Here is a 14,692-nt window from a genome sequence, read left to right on the forward strand (position 1 = left end):
TAGCATTTGTAACTGACCACGAACGAGCCAGCATAATAGTGATGCGCATATATTTACCTAACCCGTGAATTACTAGCTGCACCTTCGACATCCCTCTGGTACGATAGTTAATAAATCCAAAATGCCTGTCAGTTTAAAATTTTCATCTATCGAATTGGCTAGCTGGCTGGCAGGCTTGATCCTTGCTGAAGTAACGACCGAGATTCTGATCAGAGAAATCAATCTAGTTGCGACGTCTAGATTCTGTAAAATTATGCGAGTGATGCTATACTTTATAAACATAGTCTCGCAACTTCAGCTCAATATGATTTCGGATTTTTTTGGAAATTGTAATATTCTTTCAAATCTATAATATTAATTGACCGGCCAAACAATAGATATGACCAAATTATCATAACCATTGAACTGATTAACTAACGTTTAGCAAATACGGCACCATGTTAAGTTCTCGGAGGCTTCCCGTTATCAAGCGTCTGTCAAAGCATTAGAACTAATATCGCCGAAAAAACGACGTTTCTGCGACACGTCTAAAGCAACTTGTGCTGTCCAGTAAGGCATGGTGTAGTCACACACGTACAGAAATGTACTATGCACGTTATTGGCCGTGTTGCTCGTGATTCTGAAACAACTTCTAATGGAGCCACTTCCGCCTCTTTCACTCCTTCAAGATTTTCTGTCGATACAGAATACAGCAGTGCGTTTATTCTCGTCCACCACTTACTACTCCCGAATGGTGCTTCAGCGTGGTGGAGGTACACTATTACGTCAAGAGCCAATGGTTCGTTCGGGACGCCGCTAGCTAACTCAAGCTCGTATATGGTTGAGTAACGCGCTTACAGAAGACAGTGTCAGTGTTCTTATGATATGTACATAATATATTGATGCCGATAATCGAAAGGGATCGTTTTCGTGGGGCATAGTACAAAGTGAGAGAGACATAGACTGCATGGGCCAGACAAGGCATACCGGTACAAGCACGGCGTTCCGTCTAAGTGTACAGCTTCGAGAGCTAAGAAACATTAGCCTATATATAGCCTACAACGTATAAAACAGCAGCCAAATCGGAAGAACATGGTAGACAAACTAGGTCCAAAACTTTTCTACTGGTATTATCCTTCAAGGTAAATCCAGTTAGCCTAAAACCAACATAGGGAAGTCCCGTATAGAAACTGTGTTGAATACAATGTCCAAAGCCGACCGATATAACATTCGAAAAAACGCGCCAAAAGTCAGGAAAATTGAATAGCCGATTTCGACTACACTGCATGCAGGCACTGCATGCGGTTCAGATCGTGCAGTCAGTGTGAAATGAGCAGAAGCTCAGGCGTTCTTGAAAGAATATACACTCATACAGAAAGTTCTTGTATTAGAATATTACAGAATGGCGAAATTTCGAAGAAGGGTTCCCTGGGATTACTGAACTGTGCCAATTTAGTATCACTCAACGTGTTGAGTTGATTACCTGCTTTTTCAGGCTATCCATCAAAACTATAAAGGTTTTCTCTGAAAAGGTTGATTGAGCAACTCATTACGTGATTCTAGGGGCGGGAGGGTGCCGATTTTTTTACTGCATTGGCCTTCAGACTACCACCACCAAGACGGCACCTTATGATGGTAACGAGAATCGTTAAATTTTCTTTTTCTGAGAACAGCAACTGCTTGTTATCATTATTCGTGTAGCTAAAAATTAAGTTGAAAAATTAATTTTTCTTAGAAAATTTAAAAAGGTTTTCCTTTTAGGAGGTGTTTCGTGCGATTTCGTCCAATAGCAACTGCTTGTTGTCATTATTCGTGTAGCTAAAAATTAAATTAAAAATTAAATATTTTTAAAAAATTAAAAAAAGTTTTCCTTTTAGGTGTTTCGTGCAGTTTCGTCCACGAGGGAGAGATATGTGTGTTTGGGCCTCGAAACCATTTTGACTACCACTTTTACTGAAACTCTCCCTGAAAGCGTTTGGATGAAAATTGTATATCTAAACGTACCGGCACGCATACGGGCATGGATCAGGCTCTACACAGAAACTAGAACTATGGCGTCTCTGCCGCTGCACAGAAAACTCACGAGGTCTCGCGAAATGTATCCATTGATGGAACTTCACGTGCCCCACGTGCGTCTTCCTATTTTTTCTCAAGTGGCGTGTAGTACCTGCATGGCCTTAACGTAATTTCAGATCTTATTTAGATTCTATTTAGTTTTCTTTTGCATTGTGCTTAACTATGATTGTCGTGTCATAATGGTTTTGAAGTTGACTCAGTCAGCCCCTATTAATGCGGTAGGATTTAAATGCACGCGCGCAAAGCTCGCAAGAAAATTCCATTTCAGGGAATCCGTAAAATAATGATACTGTTGTAGTCATTGCATTGTAGACACAAAGCAAAACGGGCCTACAAATGTCTATAAAAGCCTGACTTTGAATGAAGAGGATATAGCCTATGTAGCCATTATGTACTGTGAATAATACCTGTGTAGTTTTTTTTATATACTGTAAGTAGTGAGAGTGATTGTAAATTTTTATTCGACCAATCTTTATGTAAGATAATTTACCAAGTGCTGAAGATAACGAATTTTAATTAGCATCTTAAAACCTCAAACAGGACAATGTAATTTAGTAAGCTCAAATACTATTTGCCCCTTGAGTTAAAATTCTTGACTCAACGGATTAATTTTTATATATGCTCGCTTATCTAAATACTACTAGCCTTTAGCGTTATCATATAGAATTCGAAGCTTTGAGATTACATACTTTTCCCCACGGCATCGCCATACCAGTTCTACGCAAGTCTATTGCTAAAGGGTGTCCTTTTTGCTTTTTATCTTAGTTCTCTCGCGCTGGTTCATAGTGGTCCCAGTGCTATGAGTCATTCGAGTCAGCCACGGATGATGGGTTGGCTTCTACATGCCTATGCCAATATGCGACTCTGTTATTGCCTTCTCTGGCTGTATTAACGGTCCGTGTCTGCGTCCGTCTAGTACGTAATCCTGCTGCTCGCGATCGATGCTCACGTTAAACCCTGGGTCGACACACTGCTACGACGAGTGTGTGGGTGTGGAGAAACAAGCCATTAGGGTCCATTTACTATTTTCTTCGCCGTTCTCATAGTCTTCAGCAAAACCAGCCGTTGATATCGAAGTGATACCGCGAGCAGTTTCAGCCCTTATGATACGGATATGGTGACTGACTGGTTTTTCTGTGAGCTGCTATTGGTGCTATTGCTTTGTCGACAGTTGCTATCGATGGAGAATGATTTGCGGTTTCGGTACACGGTGCACGGTGTGCTAATGTACAGGATCACCCTCGAGAATCGCTGCCCTATCGAACCTGTATTTCTTCCTTAGCGACGAGCAAATATCGATACTACATTGCTGTTAGTCTATAGGACTAAAGACTTCGATTAAATGCAGATAATGATCGAAGCGAGGCTCTTAAACGAACAGTATTTGTGTGCAAAATGCTATGAGTAATGAGATTCTAGTCATTTTGTATGCACACATCTGTAACAGTGTTGTTGAAAGAATTTGCTTGTATAGGCATTCTGGAGACCGCTGATTTGTTGGCTTAATTCATGCACACTGAACGATACATGTTCATAAGATGGCTGGAAATCAGATATGATGACCGCGTAGCTTTCACGGCCAAAGGAAACTGGTGTGCTTGTCATTTAGTGCATTTTATCTAGTGTCGAGAGGTGATATCAGGTGAGTAAAAACAGCCCATCAACTCTGGTCTAGCCAAGGGGCATTTGGCTCTTTGTCGAAGCCCGCTGTACTTTATGCGCTACGCATTTAGCTAAAATTCTGTGGCAAATGTTTGTGCTGGATAAAGGCTGTGTTCCCGTCTATCGGTCATGGCGGCTATAACAGATAAGGTAACAGATAACAGGCTGGCTTTCGCACATCGATTCGATAGCCACTGCCATAGCACGATTGTAAAAATTGTCCTCACGTTTATCGCCGATCGGGGCAGATGGCAATTCTTGTGGCTGGTCTGTGTTACAGATAGTGCTCAACGGTTACAAACGCCGTTCGCCTCGCTCATGTAGAGATCGTGCGCAATATTGATTGTTAACACCATTACGTAACGAAGCGGATAGCCGATTTGTATCGTTTGCGTCAATATAAATTTTGTCGAAATATTTATCTTCTGATATAACCTGCTTAACTGTGTTATCTATATGAAGGCTTTTTCGACCTGAAGGTGCACTATGGGGGAAAAACAGTTTTATTCACTGGCGTTAAAAATTATGCTGCTAAAAACTATTATCTTAAATATCGTAAATCTATTTCCAATCAACTTCAACCAAGGCAAATCTCCGTAAACGCATTTCTCAGTAGTTCCACTTTGTTGCAATACACAACAAACTGTGTTACCAATTTTTGTGTGTTAAAATCACCAATATGCACCTTATGGAAGGTTTAGAAATCTCAGAAAAACTATTAGTATCTTTCGTCCTTATCGTCGGTGGCCTTATCGTATTCCGCGTTAATGTTCGTTTTATGTATACGCACACATTTAGTAGTGCACTTGCCTATGCCTTCTATGTATATAGGCCATTTGGTAATGTATTCTGGCCAAAGTTGAATCATCGAACGGCCACGACACTTCAAAATGGCGAGATACATGGCTCTATTTGTCTTTGAGCCGATGACCTCCTGCTGGCGCTCCAAACCTTGGCACTCTTAACTTCACTGGCCATCGATACAACTAGGTAGAACCTTGACACAACTAAAAATTATCGAAATTAGGCAAATTTTACTAAGTCGGGGGTTAAACTTAGTCGATTAGTTACGAAACTTCAAATGCTTTATGACCATTGCTTGTTACTAGAATTATTTGGTCTAACAAGCCAATCGGACTTTGACCACTTCGACAATGAATCCATGATCTTTTCAAAGCTCGAAGTGCGAGTTTCACGTTCTTAAACCTTAATTTCGTGGCGCTCGGCTCGCTTGAAAGTGCTGCATAGTAAACACCGTTACCGGAATGTTTCGGCAGAAAATTGGCAATCATTTTTTTTAATTTTTTTTTTATTTTACAGACCGCGTTGTGTGGTCACGAACAGAACTGTCCTTTATTTAGGTGGACCTATTTAGTCGTCATTGATCGAATCTCGGCTCAATTATATTCCAACAGCACTTCCGATAAATATGAAACAGCAGGAATCAGCTTTAAATATGGTAACGGATTATTCTAGAGTTAACGAAAAGTAGGGTTCACAGTTGGAAAAAGCTGCTGAAGTAGGGCTTTACCTGACAGTTGAGCGTAGATCTCCTAATGGATATATTGGTTTTGTACAAAACCTCGATCTATCTAATTAGGAAAAAAGTCGGCCTACAACATATGCAGATTCAGGTGTCATCTATATGCACCTCGAGCTGTCTCCCTGTAGTGGTGGTAGTAGTAGTAGTAGTAGTAGTAGTAGTAGTAGTAGAGAATACTCAAAAATGTAGCGTTATTAATCGAACGTGTTTTTAATCGTGTTGCTCTTTTATGATTTATCTTTTGATTTTATCTTCGCAGGTACCTACGTGAATGGCATTCGAATACCGGAACAGTCATACGTGAAACTGGAGCACGGAGACCAAATCCGGTTTGGTTACCATAAGCAGGCGTTCGAAATGCAACTATCCAGAGGTAACGATGAGGTTGATACGACCAGGTCTTCGACTGCTGCGGCCCCTGAAGCAGGTATGGCTGCAACTCCTCTCGAGGACGACGACTCACTCAATGAGTCGGACACGCTCGTCATTTCAAACAACAGCGCAATTCGCGGACATCCGATAGCACAGCAACAAAATCAGAACACGCTATTGCAACAACAGCGGCAGGTAACAGCGACCCCTGGCTACTTTCAATGTTTGTATTATAATTCCTATAAAAGTATATAAAAAAATATATCAATTATTACACAGTCATGATTGGGGTTTGCTTTCTCGGTTTTCAAGGTTCGTTTTAAACTGGAGTTGGACAAAGCATACAACAAACACAGCTGTTCTGTGTTTGTATGACATTGAAAATTGACTAAATACCTATCGTAATGTATATGGCGATGACCATGATGATTTATGGTGGTAATAGTATGAATACAGGTATGCACAAGAACCTTAACAAAATTGCTCACTCTGCTTAGTGAAATTGTTTAGCTAAAATACCCCATTGGAAGTAATGTCTTTCTATGTAACATCTCGCCACCACATGTTTCTAATCGTTGTGTTTACGCTAATCTGCTAACGAAAATGATCATAATGTCCGCTTCATTTTAACAGACGAGCCCAATGAAAGGATGCGACTCGCTGGAAGACGTCTCAATGGGAAGCATAGCTCCTCGGCCACCGACTCAGCGGGGTGAACTGCACAAAAATCATTCAGTGCCCACTCTGGAATCACCCGCGTCCCCCCTTTCGGAAAATGTGTCAGGAGGCTTACTAAAGCGTGGAGCCCATGTTCCGAGAGATCTGTCACTTGTCGGAATGGTGGCATCGTATCACGCGGCCCCAGTGCGTTCACCCAGCGAACCTCAAATCGACAACCGTATGGTCGCGTCGTCGCTCTGGGACCAGGAGGTAAAGCGAAGCCCCCAGCAAGCCACGGCTGGTGGCGACCGTGAACGTCAAATCGGTGTCGGGGGTGTGAACAGCGGCGTAGTTGGGACTCGGAGGCCTGTAGCCATGACAATTCCGGCAGATGGTCGAGAACCTTTCGTTACCTATCCGGTTGGCCGAGGGGGGCTTAATAATCATACGAGCAACAACAATAATGACGGAAGTGCGGTTATGTTACAAAGTAACGGGACGCTACATGTTGAAAATACCTCTGGTGGAGGAGCAGGCGGAGCTGCCACCGGTGTCAACAATGGAGCGGTTACTAGTCCGTAAGTAGAAAGGACTTGTTGGATAATATCAACAATAGTGTAGGCCTTGTTGAGTAGTTACCCCGACATATGCAATTACACAATCAAGTAAAAGACCGATAAATATAAATACTCGCAGATGATATATGTGCGTAAGCACATATAATACATGCTAGACTGCCATTGGGTGGACAGACGAAGAAACGTCAGTGAAGTTTTGCTAGGTAAAATGAGCAATCTATAACGATATTTTTTCTTATTTATAATACTTTTATATATTAAAACAACCATACTAGACAAATGACGACAAAATAGAGGATACATTCGCAGCGACACCACGTATGTCGCTTCAACACGGCGCTATTGATTGAGTACTTGCGCTGTACAGCATATCACCTCGTGCATACCTGTAGATCGACTATGTTGTTGTCAATTGCCTTAATTTTGTACAGCCAATTTCGGTAGGAGGTCTCTAAAGTTCAAGCTTAGTCTTTTCGTTTCTCTCGCCGTGCCTCTATCGACCGGAATTTTGACGCCGGCCGAAGTGGCACAATGTATTTACACATCGAAATGTTACGCTTCTCGTTACTGATATCGGTGATTTAAGTGAACTTTTGGAACGTTCGTAGGTGTCCGGGGAGCCTAAGGCAGCGACTGACTGCATCCGTTCTGTCGGCCCACTTTTAGGTGGGACGTAGTGCCGGGTTTGCCCGTCACGTTTCTGTCTTCCCGGATAATCTGCCACCTGCATTGATCCCTGAGTGTGTAAGATTTAGCATGTATGGCGAAGTACCACCTCAGATTTTATAGCGGACCTAAATATTACGGTACGATAGCAGTGCGTGTGTCGTCGGTATCAACAAAACTGGCGATAATAATTGCGCGGTGTGATGGTTCGAACAATACTGCGTTCTGCCTCAGAAACTATCTGCGCATCTCAATGCACGTACAAAGGGCATTGTTCAAAGATAACCGTTCTTACTCGCTGTTACACGAACGGCCGCCATTTTCTCTAGAACGTTAAAAGATTGCAGGCTCTTCTCTCTCCCGTGTTTTTTCATACGTTATAAATGGAGTCTATCGTACTCTTTGAATTGTATCTCAATGATTACCCTGATATCTTTCTAAGCTGAGTTTACCTTTACACCTAAATAGGAAACATACGGCGACAACAAGCAGAGTTGAACAAATAAAACAATAATTGAAAGCAAAACGAAATTTCTGCCTAATCAAAAATATCATTGATTTTATTGAGACCTAAATAAGATGAAGAGCCTTGAAGATAGTGAAACTTCTGCCAAGATTCACTTGATTTCACAATTTTTACCTGCCGGCTGGAGGGAAGACTGATTCGAATCTTCACTATCGACGGCAAGCAAAAGGATCATAAGCTACTGAGAAATCGACCGGAGCTAGTGAGCAGAGAAGGGGCTCGTCTTCCTCTATCACAATGCCAGGCCACATACGTGTTTGGCTGTCCGATAATACTTGGGGGAACTTTTAATGTATCCCATTTTATAGTGCGGATGTTCCACCGTCAGGCTATCATCTGCTTTGGTTTCTACAGAAAATGGTGTTAATGTAGCTTCAATGGAATGAACTAGTTCTGACAATCTTTCGCTCCGAAGTCACAGAAGTTCTACAGTGATAGAATTATAATGTTATCAGGAATAACAGAACGCAGTAAATCAAAATGGCTCATATTTAGTCTAACAATTTTGAAATTGGTAATCCTCGTTTGATTTTCTCGGCAAGCCAACATATATATTCTTTATATCCCGGTTGCTCATGAAGTTTACAAAACCATCGAAGTAGTCATTTTATTTGGTATTACCGCCACCGCTACCATCAGCATTACGGAAATCATAGGCGTCCTTCTGGTCCTTTCGTGGCCGTGGCAGGCATCGAACAGTCGGAGTCCATATCAGTACTTCGTGTTGTGCGCCATATAAGCAGAGCGGTAGCACCAATTGCGATTATGGTCTAAGGGTGGCGTCGATTTGCTTTTTTTACAACGCAACAACAGCGACGTCAACCGCGAAAGGACTGACTAAGCGCTGCCAAGTGGACAACGAGGCCTAACAATGTTTAAGCCCTATCGTCAGCAGTCTTTTTCAGCTGTAGATTGTGTGCGTGCAAACACACGTAAAAAAGACATTATGTAGTGGATCGAAGGACTAATTTTATGCTGTCTGCGGCCATTTGCACGTATGCCTGTTCGCTTCGTGCGGTAGCGGATGTGTACTTACGCTACTTCGTCGTGCGGTCCACCATTCTGAAATAATTTTATATGTCAGAATCAAATGTCGGAGTCAGATAAAGCCTGCACCTGTTGATTCTCGTTTGTCTTACCAAATGAAAAAAGCAATACATTGCAACTCAGAACAAACCAGCCACTGGGCTATTAGTATTAGAACTCGTTATATGACTCATTATATGAGCTGAAACACGGCGTAGGACACGTCAATGGAGTTCATAAAAACGGCCGACGATGGAACAAGTTGTGCTTCAGGGCAGGTGGCTAAGAAGACCAGGAACGCATGCGTGAATGTTGCGCACCTGATTCTCTCACTTTTTAATTTGGGTAAGGATCGACTTAAACCCAAGCACTGTCATGAACCAGCATTTACACTGACTGTATTCGAAGAAGGGGACGAACTGGCAGAATATGAACGACGACGACGAAGTACTTGCCCTCATTGTTTCACGGATCGCATATAGTGTTTAAGGCATTTACTATTGGAGCAAACGATTACTTAATGACTGTAATGGATAGGGATGTAATGGACAAAATGAAAAGGAAATTATCGGATCACTTTTTAACTAGCCAAGGTAACGCACTTCTGCACGCTATACGTTCACGCGAAGGGAAAAATTTACATCACGGAATTATACGTACAACATATAAATGTTGTTAACGAATGCAAGGACTGCCCTCAACGCTTCCTTCCTGTTAGCGAACTCCGAACAAGCGTCCTTGAGGCCAATTGGCAGGGAATGTCGCGTGATAGATTTAACTGTTGCCATAACCGTTTGCCAAGTAAGCGGGAGAATTGGCAATTCCTCAAATAACCGTCATGCACATTTATAGTTCCCCTTGCACATGATAATTACAAGGCAAATCTGCAACTTCGGTAATAGTTCACACTCCTGTTGTTTCTAATTTCACACTAATTATAAGACTGTGTGCTGGTCTTTATTTATTCGGGGTCTCTTACTTTTCATTTGATCTCCTTTCACCCAGTTAACGCTTAGATCTCGTCCGAAAACCGAATTCCGTCCGAATTCTCCAACCACTTTTCCGTGTACAGCCGAAGCTGCCGCGTTCGGTTTGCTGAACGAGCGCGTATGTTCGAGGAAGGCGTGGGTTGACGGTAAAAAGATGGCGGTACATGCACTGCCCCACAGAAAGCGACTCGTGGAATTCTTGAGGCTCGGAATACTTCAGGGCATTCAAATATACATATGGCACATTTCATTGTTCTGTCTGGTGGCCATTTGAGCAAAGGGGCAAGCGTTGGTGCCAGCGTTGTCTAACCGAATCTGTTAAGAGCAATGCGATGGTGGGCTTTCACCAATGTTGAGAGAATCAGCTACATTAATGGGTCCTATCCCAATTACTCTTGCACCGTCATATACCGCATTAGTTACTGTAACCAGTGAGCCTCTACGGCAAAGACCGTTTTTCTTTGCGTCCAGAGTTCGGGCGGCATTTCCTAGCTATTTCCATGACGATTTTGCTATGCGTTGCGTACGACACACACGTATATTGTGTCTGTATGTATGAGTTCTACCAAACAGAATTTACCACTATGGTAACAAAGCGGCTCTGGTATGATATATTAGCAGCTTGGGTTTGATTCTGTTTGACCCGCAAGTCTCCGCAGAGACAGTAACAGCAACCAAAGAAGAAAAAAAAAGACGTGTCTTATGAGATACGTAACTGTTTGCGTATGAGTTTGTATGTGTCTACGCGTCGGTATATGTCGGCTATTCATGAAATAGGTCTTGTTCTGGGCCCTCTCTCAGCGGTGCGTCCATTGGGGTTGCCGCTACTCAGTCTTTATACAGCTTCATTTCAAGCCAACAGACCCTTTCTGCCAATGCACTGGTACGAAAAGTGGGCAGGCAGACAAGAGAGGCATTGAAGTGTTGTGAGTCATCGTTAAACTTGCTGGATATAGCTTATGTTTTTCTAGCGACGGAATGTCGCGATGCAGCCAGCGGCCCTTGTATCAGTCAACCAGCAAGTCTCGTATGGTGTTACTATGGCGACAATTGCCGTTTGAATTACGGCTTCTAGAACGAATGTCTTTACTATTACGAATGTAGAGTCGCTGTTTACGTCGTGCTGAGATGAAAGACATGTCAAATTGGAAACAGCGAGAAACGAATAGACGACGCTGTCGTCGCCGATTCGTATTAGGCGCCATCAGTACTTGATGAACAGACAAATTACAAGACGAAAGGCCTTTTAACTGATGATGAACTGCTATTTCGCGGCGATGATCACCAGATGTGTACTCGCTGTGTGCATTGTTGGCTGGTTCGATGGTCCAGTAGATGCTTGATTGGACGGCATAGTGATCCCTTGACATAATCAAACAATAAGACAACAGAAGATAAGTTAATCTTCTGGGACTAAAAGCTGGCCAAAGCAAAACGTTAACCCGGAGTACTAGCTAGAGATTAATTTGAGGAAGTTCAAATTTTGCGCGTTCGGAGCTGTGTTTAACACGCATTCGTCGTGCAATGAGGTCCTACTGTGTGAGATTTACATCCCTACTTTCGATTGACGACCAGTTGTTCTTCTGGATTACACTTGGGACAAGTGCGTCGTGTGCCAGGTTATCGTCGATGACAACTAACACTTAAACTGCATTTAAAGTATCATGTGAATCGAACATTGTGTCACATTTGAAGCAAAAACATAACTGTTTTTATTTGTGATCGGAACGATAATGGGTTTTTTCATCAGTTTAGCACCCCCTTCTTTAAGGAAAAAGTCACCCTCGGAAACTGCAAAGGAAAACCACGGCGACGGTATTCATTGCACGACGAGGACAAAAAACAAAGCCAAAGCTTTTGTAATAAACTTCGACGAGCCAAGAAGACGCGCCTCGATACCACAGAGCGTGCTCCAACGGCGAGAGCTGGCAGCTCGGAACAAAGAGGAGGAATGCCGCGTAAGTGAGTTCAGCGGAGACTCAGCTGGAACCGGGGGCACCGTTCAGAACGGACTCAATGGCAGCCTCTCAGACAGTGCTAACTTTCTCATACAAAAGATGCTACAGAGCAATAACGATGGACCCAACGTCGAGTGAGTACAAAATACTGCCCGTCAAAGCGACCAATGTCTCATTAAAATGATTGTTTGGTAGAGGATTAATATCTTAACGCATTTGCCAATCCAAGAGCGCGATGAACCTGTTGCATCGAATCAATACAAAAAGTCCTTATGCCTCAAACCTTTGTGCGAATTCACCTGCCCCTTTTCATAGACTGGCCATTTAAGAAATAACTATTTTTAGTTCAATTAATGCGGACAAACTTCGATTAGCTGTTCCATAGAAATAACTAAAACATGATAATTGTTTAATCCATTAGACAATGCTAAATTGTATTATTACTTATGCCATCCATCTATTAATATGCGTAAATATGTATGTGTTTATCGGTACAGCGGCGACGATGAAGAAATCGATGACGAGGCCGGCGAAGAGGACGGGGATCATCGCAGTGAGGCGGGTACTTATACTGTAGATGATCCCCAGGCGCGAGAGGCCAGGACGAAAATTGACCAGGTATTTGGCGTGCATAGGCAGCCAGTCCCCGGTGAAATCGACGAGGCCAATAGTTTTAAGGACTATCAAAATCGCACAAGAACGTTCAGTAAAATCAACAAACACAATGTTCCAGTTACAAGAGTAAGTTGACAAAGTTTACTGTGTATAAAAGCGACTATGTTTTGGTTCGACTATCTACTAATTGCTCTGCTAAGATATGTGCTATATTATCGATTTTATGGTGACCGCGCGGTGTAGGTAAAAGAAAACAAATATATCGACTAACTTGACAGCATATTGCACCACCTTGCAATTGATATTCCTTCCAAGAATGATACGCTAGCAGTATCAACGACTAACGTTCTAAGGCAAAAATAGCTTTTATCTGACTTAATTTATTTTGGCCATATTTTGTCGGCATCTATCACTCTTCAGACTCAGCCGGTAGTCGCACCGCCCCGGCGGAACCGGACCGCCTCTTCAACGACTTTCCTCGCCTCTTCGGTGCCGACTCCGTCAAATCTAATGACCGACTCAATGATGTCCTCTACGATCAGTTCGGGGTCGTCTACTGGAGGTCTGCCCTCAAAACCAGCCGTTGTTCGAGCCAAAATCACCACCACTAAAACCCCAGTCTCGTCAAACGCTTCAGGGTCAGCTAAGGTCCGTAGACCAAGTTCGGGCGTATCTCGCCCACCAAGTGCGCGATCTACGGCATCGACAACAGCAATTAGTTATGCGCAGCGCGAGCCTGTTAATGCTGGCGCTACAGGACGGGTTATTAACGCGGAAAAAAGCGTAACATCTAGCGGTCCTTCGACACTAAGAAGAGGCACTTACGGCGGGTCGGACTTTAGCCTCGAGTCTTCCAACTCCTCTGGGTCTCACCTAACCGGCGGGGACTCCATGAAAATGAATCGAGCCTTTGCCCTGAGGAGAGCCCGGTTGGGCCTGCAGGAGCCCGTTGTCTCCCAGAAGGTACACCTTCTGACTGGAAGCAACCCGAACCTTTTCTCAAGGCAGGATGGAGGCCGCTTCTCAATGAGGTTACCTTCGGCCAAACAGCGCACTCGACCTGGGGCCGACCTGAATCATCAGATTATGTCGGAATCGGTCTCGAATGCAAATGCGGCCGGATTGCTTGACACGAGCAGGACATCCCCTCGAAACTGCAGGTAAATTGTTTTGCTATTTCATTTTGCATAAGGGTTCGCCTCCAAGATTTATTCATGTGATTTAATAAGTCGTATGCTCAATTAAGAAATTAAGGAATTTCTTTTCCATAGACCAAGCTTCTGTTGAAGTTTATTTTACCCGGGTTAGCACATTTTTAGGTTTTTATTATTACCGGTTTTGATTTATTATTTGGCGTCCACTAATACTAATAAGTGTCTGTAGACATAACAATATCAACTACAACAGTATTTTTGTAAAACATCAGCTAATGTTAATTACCAAATTCTCAATACCTATGATTTCAGACGCAACGAAAGCGATCCATGCAATATCAACTTGTTAGGTCAAGAATCAGATGGGTCTCAGGATATGGCTATGATGTGTATAAGGCCTGAGCACCGACTCCCGCAAGACGCCGATGCTCTTAGCCAGTCGACACTTGAGCCAAACACACAGGGGCGAGATGCTCCTTGTGATATTGCGGACATGTGCCGTAGTGCATCATTTAACGCACATCCTGACGCACGAGACAGAGATATTCGAACGGGGGCTGGGAGCCTCCTCCTGCGGAGAAAGGAGACCTTCCTCAAGCAGCATATTAGCCCCCAGCATCAGCCCTTGGTTAGTGCGAGGTCACCTGCTAGTACTACTAAGGTCAATAGTGATATTATAGTGTAAATCAAATTTGTCACTCCACATGTACGTATAATAGCCGTAAAAATTAGTGATTCAGAAAGTTGGAAGTTTGTGGAGTTTTTTAACAGTTTTATATTCTTGAGCGGGGCCTCAAAAACAAAGACACCCCTCACAGAGTGAACAGAATTAATGTTTCCAGCTTTATCGATTTAAAGCTGACATTTCAGGCTATTTTCAAAATATTT

At 43.0% G+C, this 14,692-nt stretch overlaps 1 protein-coding gene across 4 annotated transcripts in view; it reads left to right on the forward strand.

The window, feature by feature from the left end:
- LOC111269807 (uncharacterized) overlaps positions 1-14,692 on the forward strand; it is a 38,442-nt gene that overhangs the window by 19,058 nt on the left and 4,692 nt on the right. For 2 of the 4 annotated variants that reach the window (XM_022849646.2, XM_022849651.2), the window contains exons 2-7: positions 5,520-5,827; positions 6,266-6,870; positions 11,828-12,169; positions 12,533-12,776; positions 13,071-13,810; positions 14,117-14,432. In XM_022849646.2, coding sequence (XP_022705381.1) covers positions 5,520-5,827; positions 6,266-6,870; positions 11,828-12,169; positions 12,533-12,776; positions 13,071-13,810; positions 14,117-14,432 — 2,555 coding nt within the window. Of the gene's footprint in view, positions 1-1,856; positions 2,109-5,519; positions 5,828-6,265; positions 6,871-11,827; positions 12,170-12,532; positions 12,777-13,070; positions 13,811-14,116; positions 14,433-14,692 lie in introns of all 4 variants that reach the window. The other 2 variants (XM_022849648.2, XM_022849647.2) reach the window with 2 other exon arrangements.

The sequence above is a fragment of the Varroa jacobsoni genome, unplaced genomic scaffold (assembly GCF_002532875.2).
Source record: "Varroa jacobsoni isolate VJ856 unplaced genomic scaffold, vjacob_1.0 scaffold_1417, whole genome shotgun sequence".
Classification (NCBI taxonomy): Eukaryota; Metazoa; Arthropoda; class Arachnida; order Mesostigmata; family Varroidae; genus Varroa; species Varroa jacobsoni.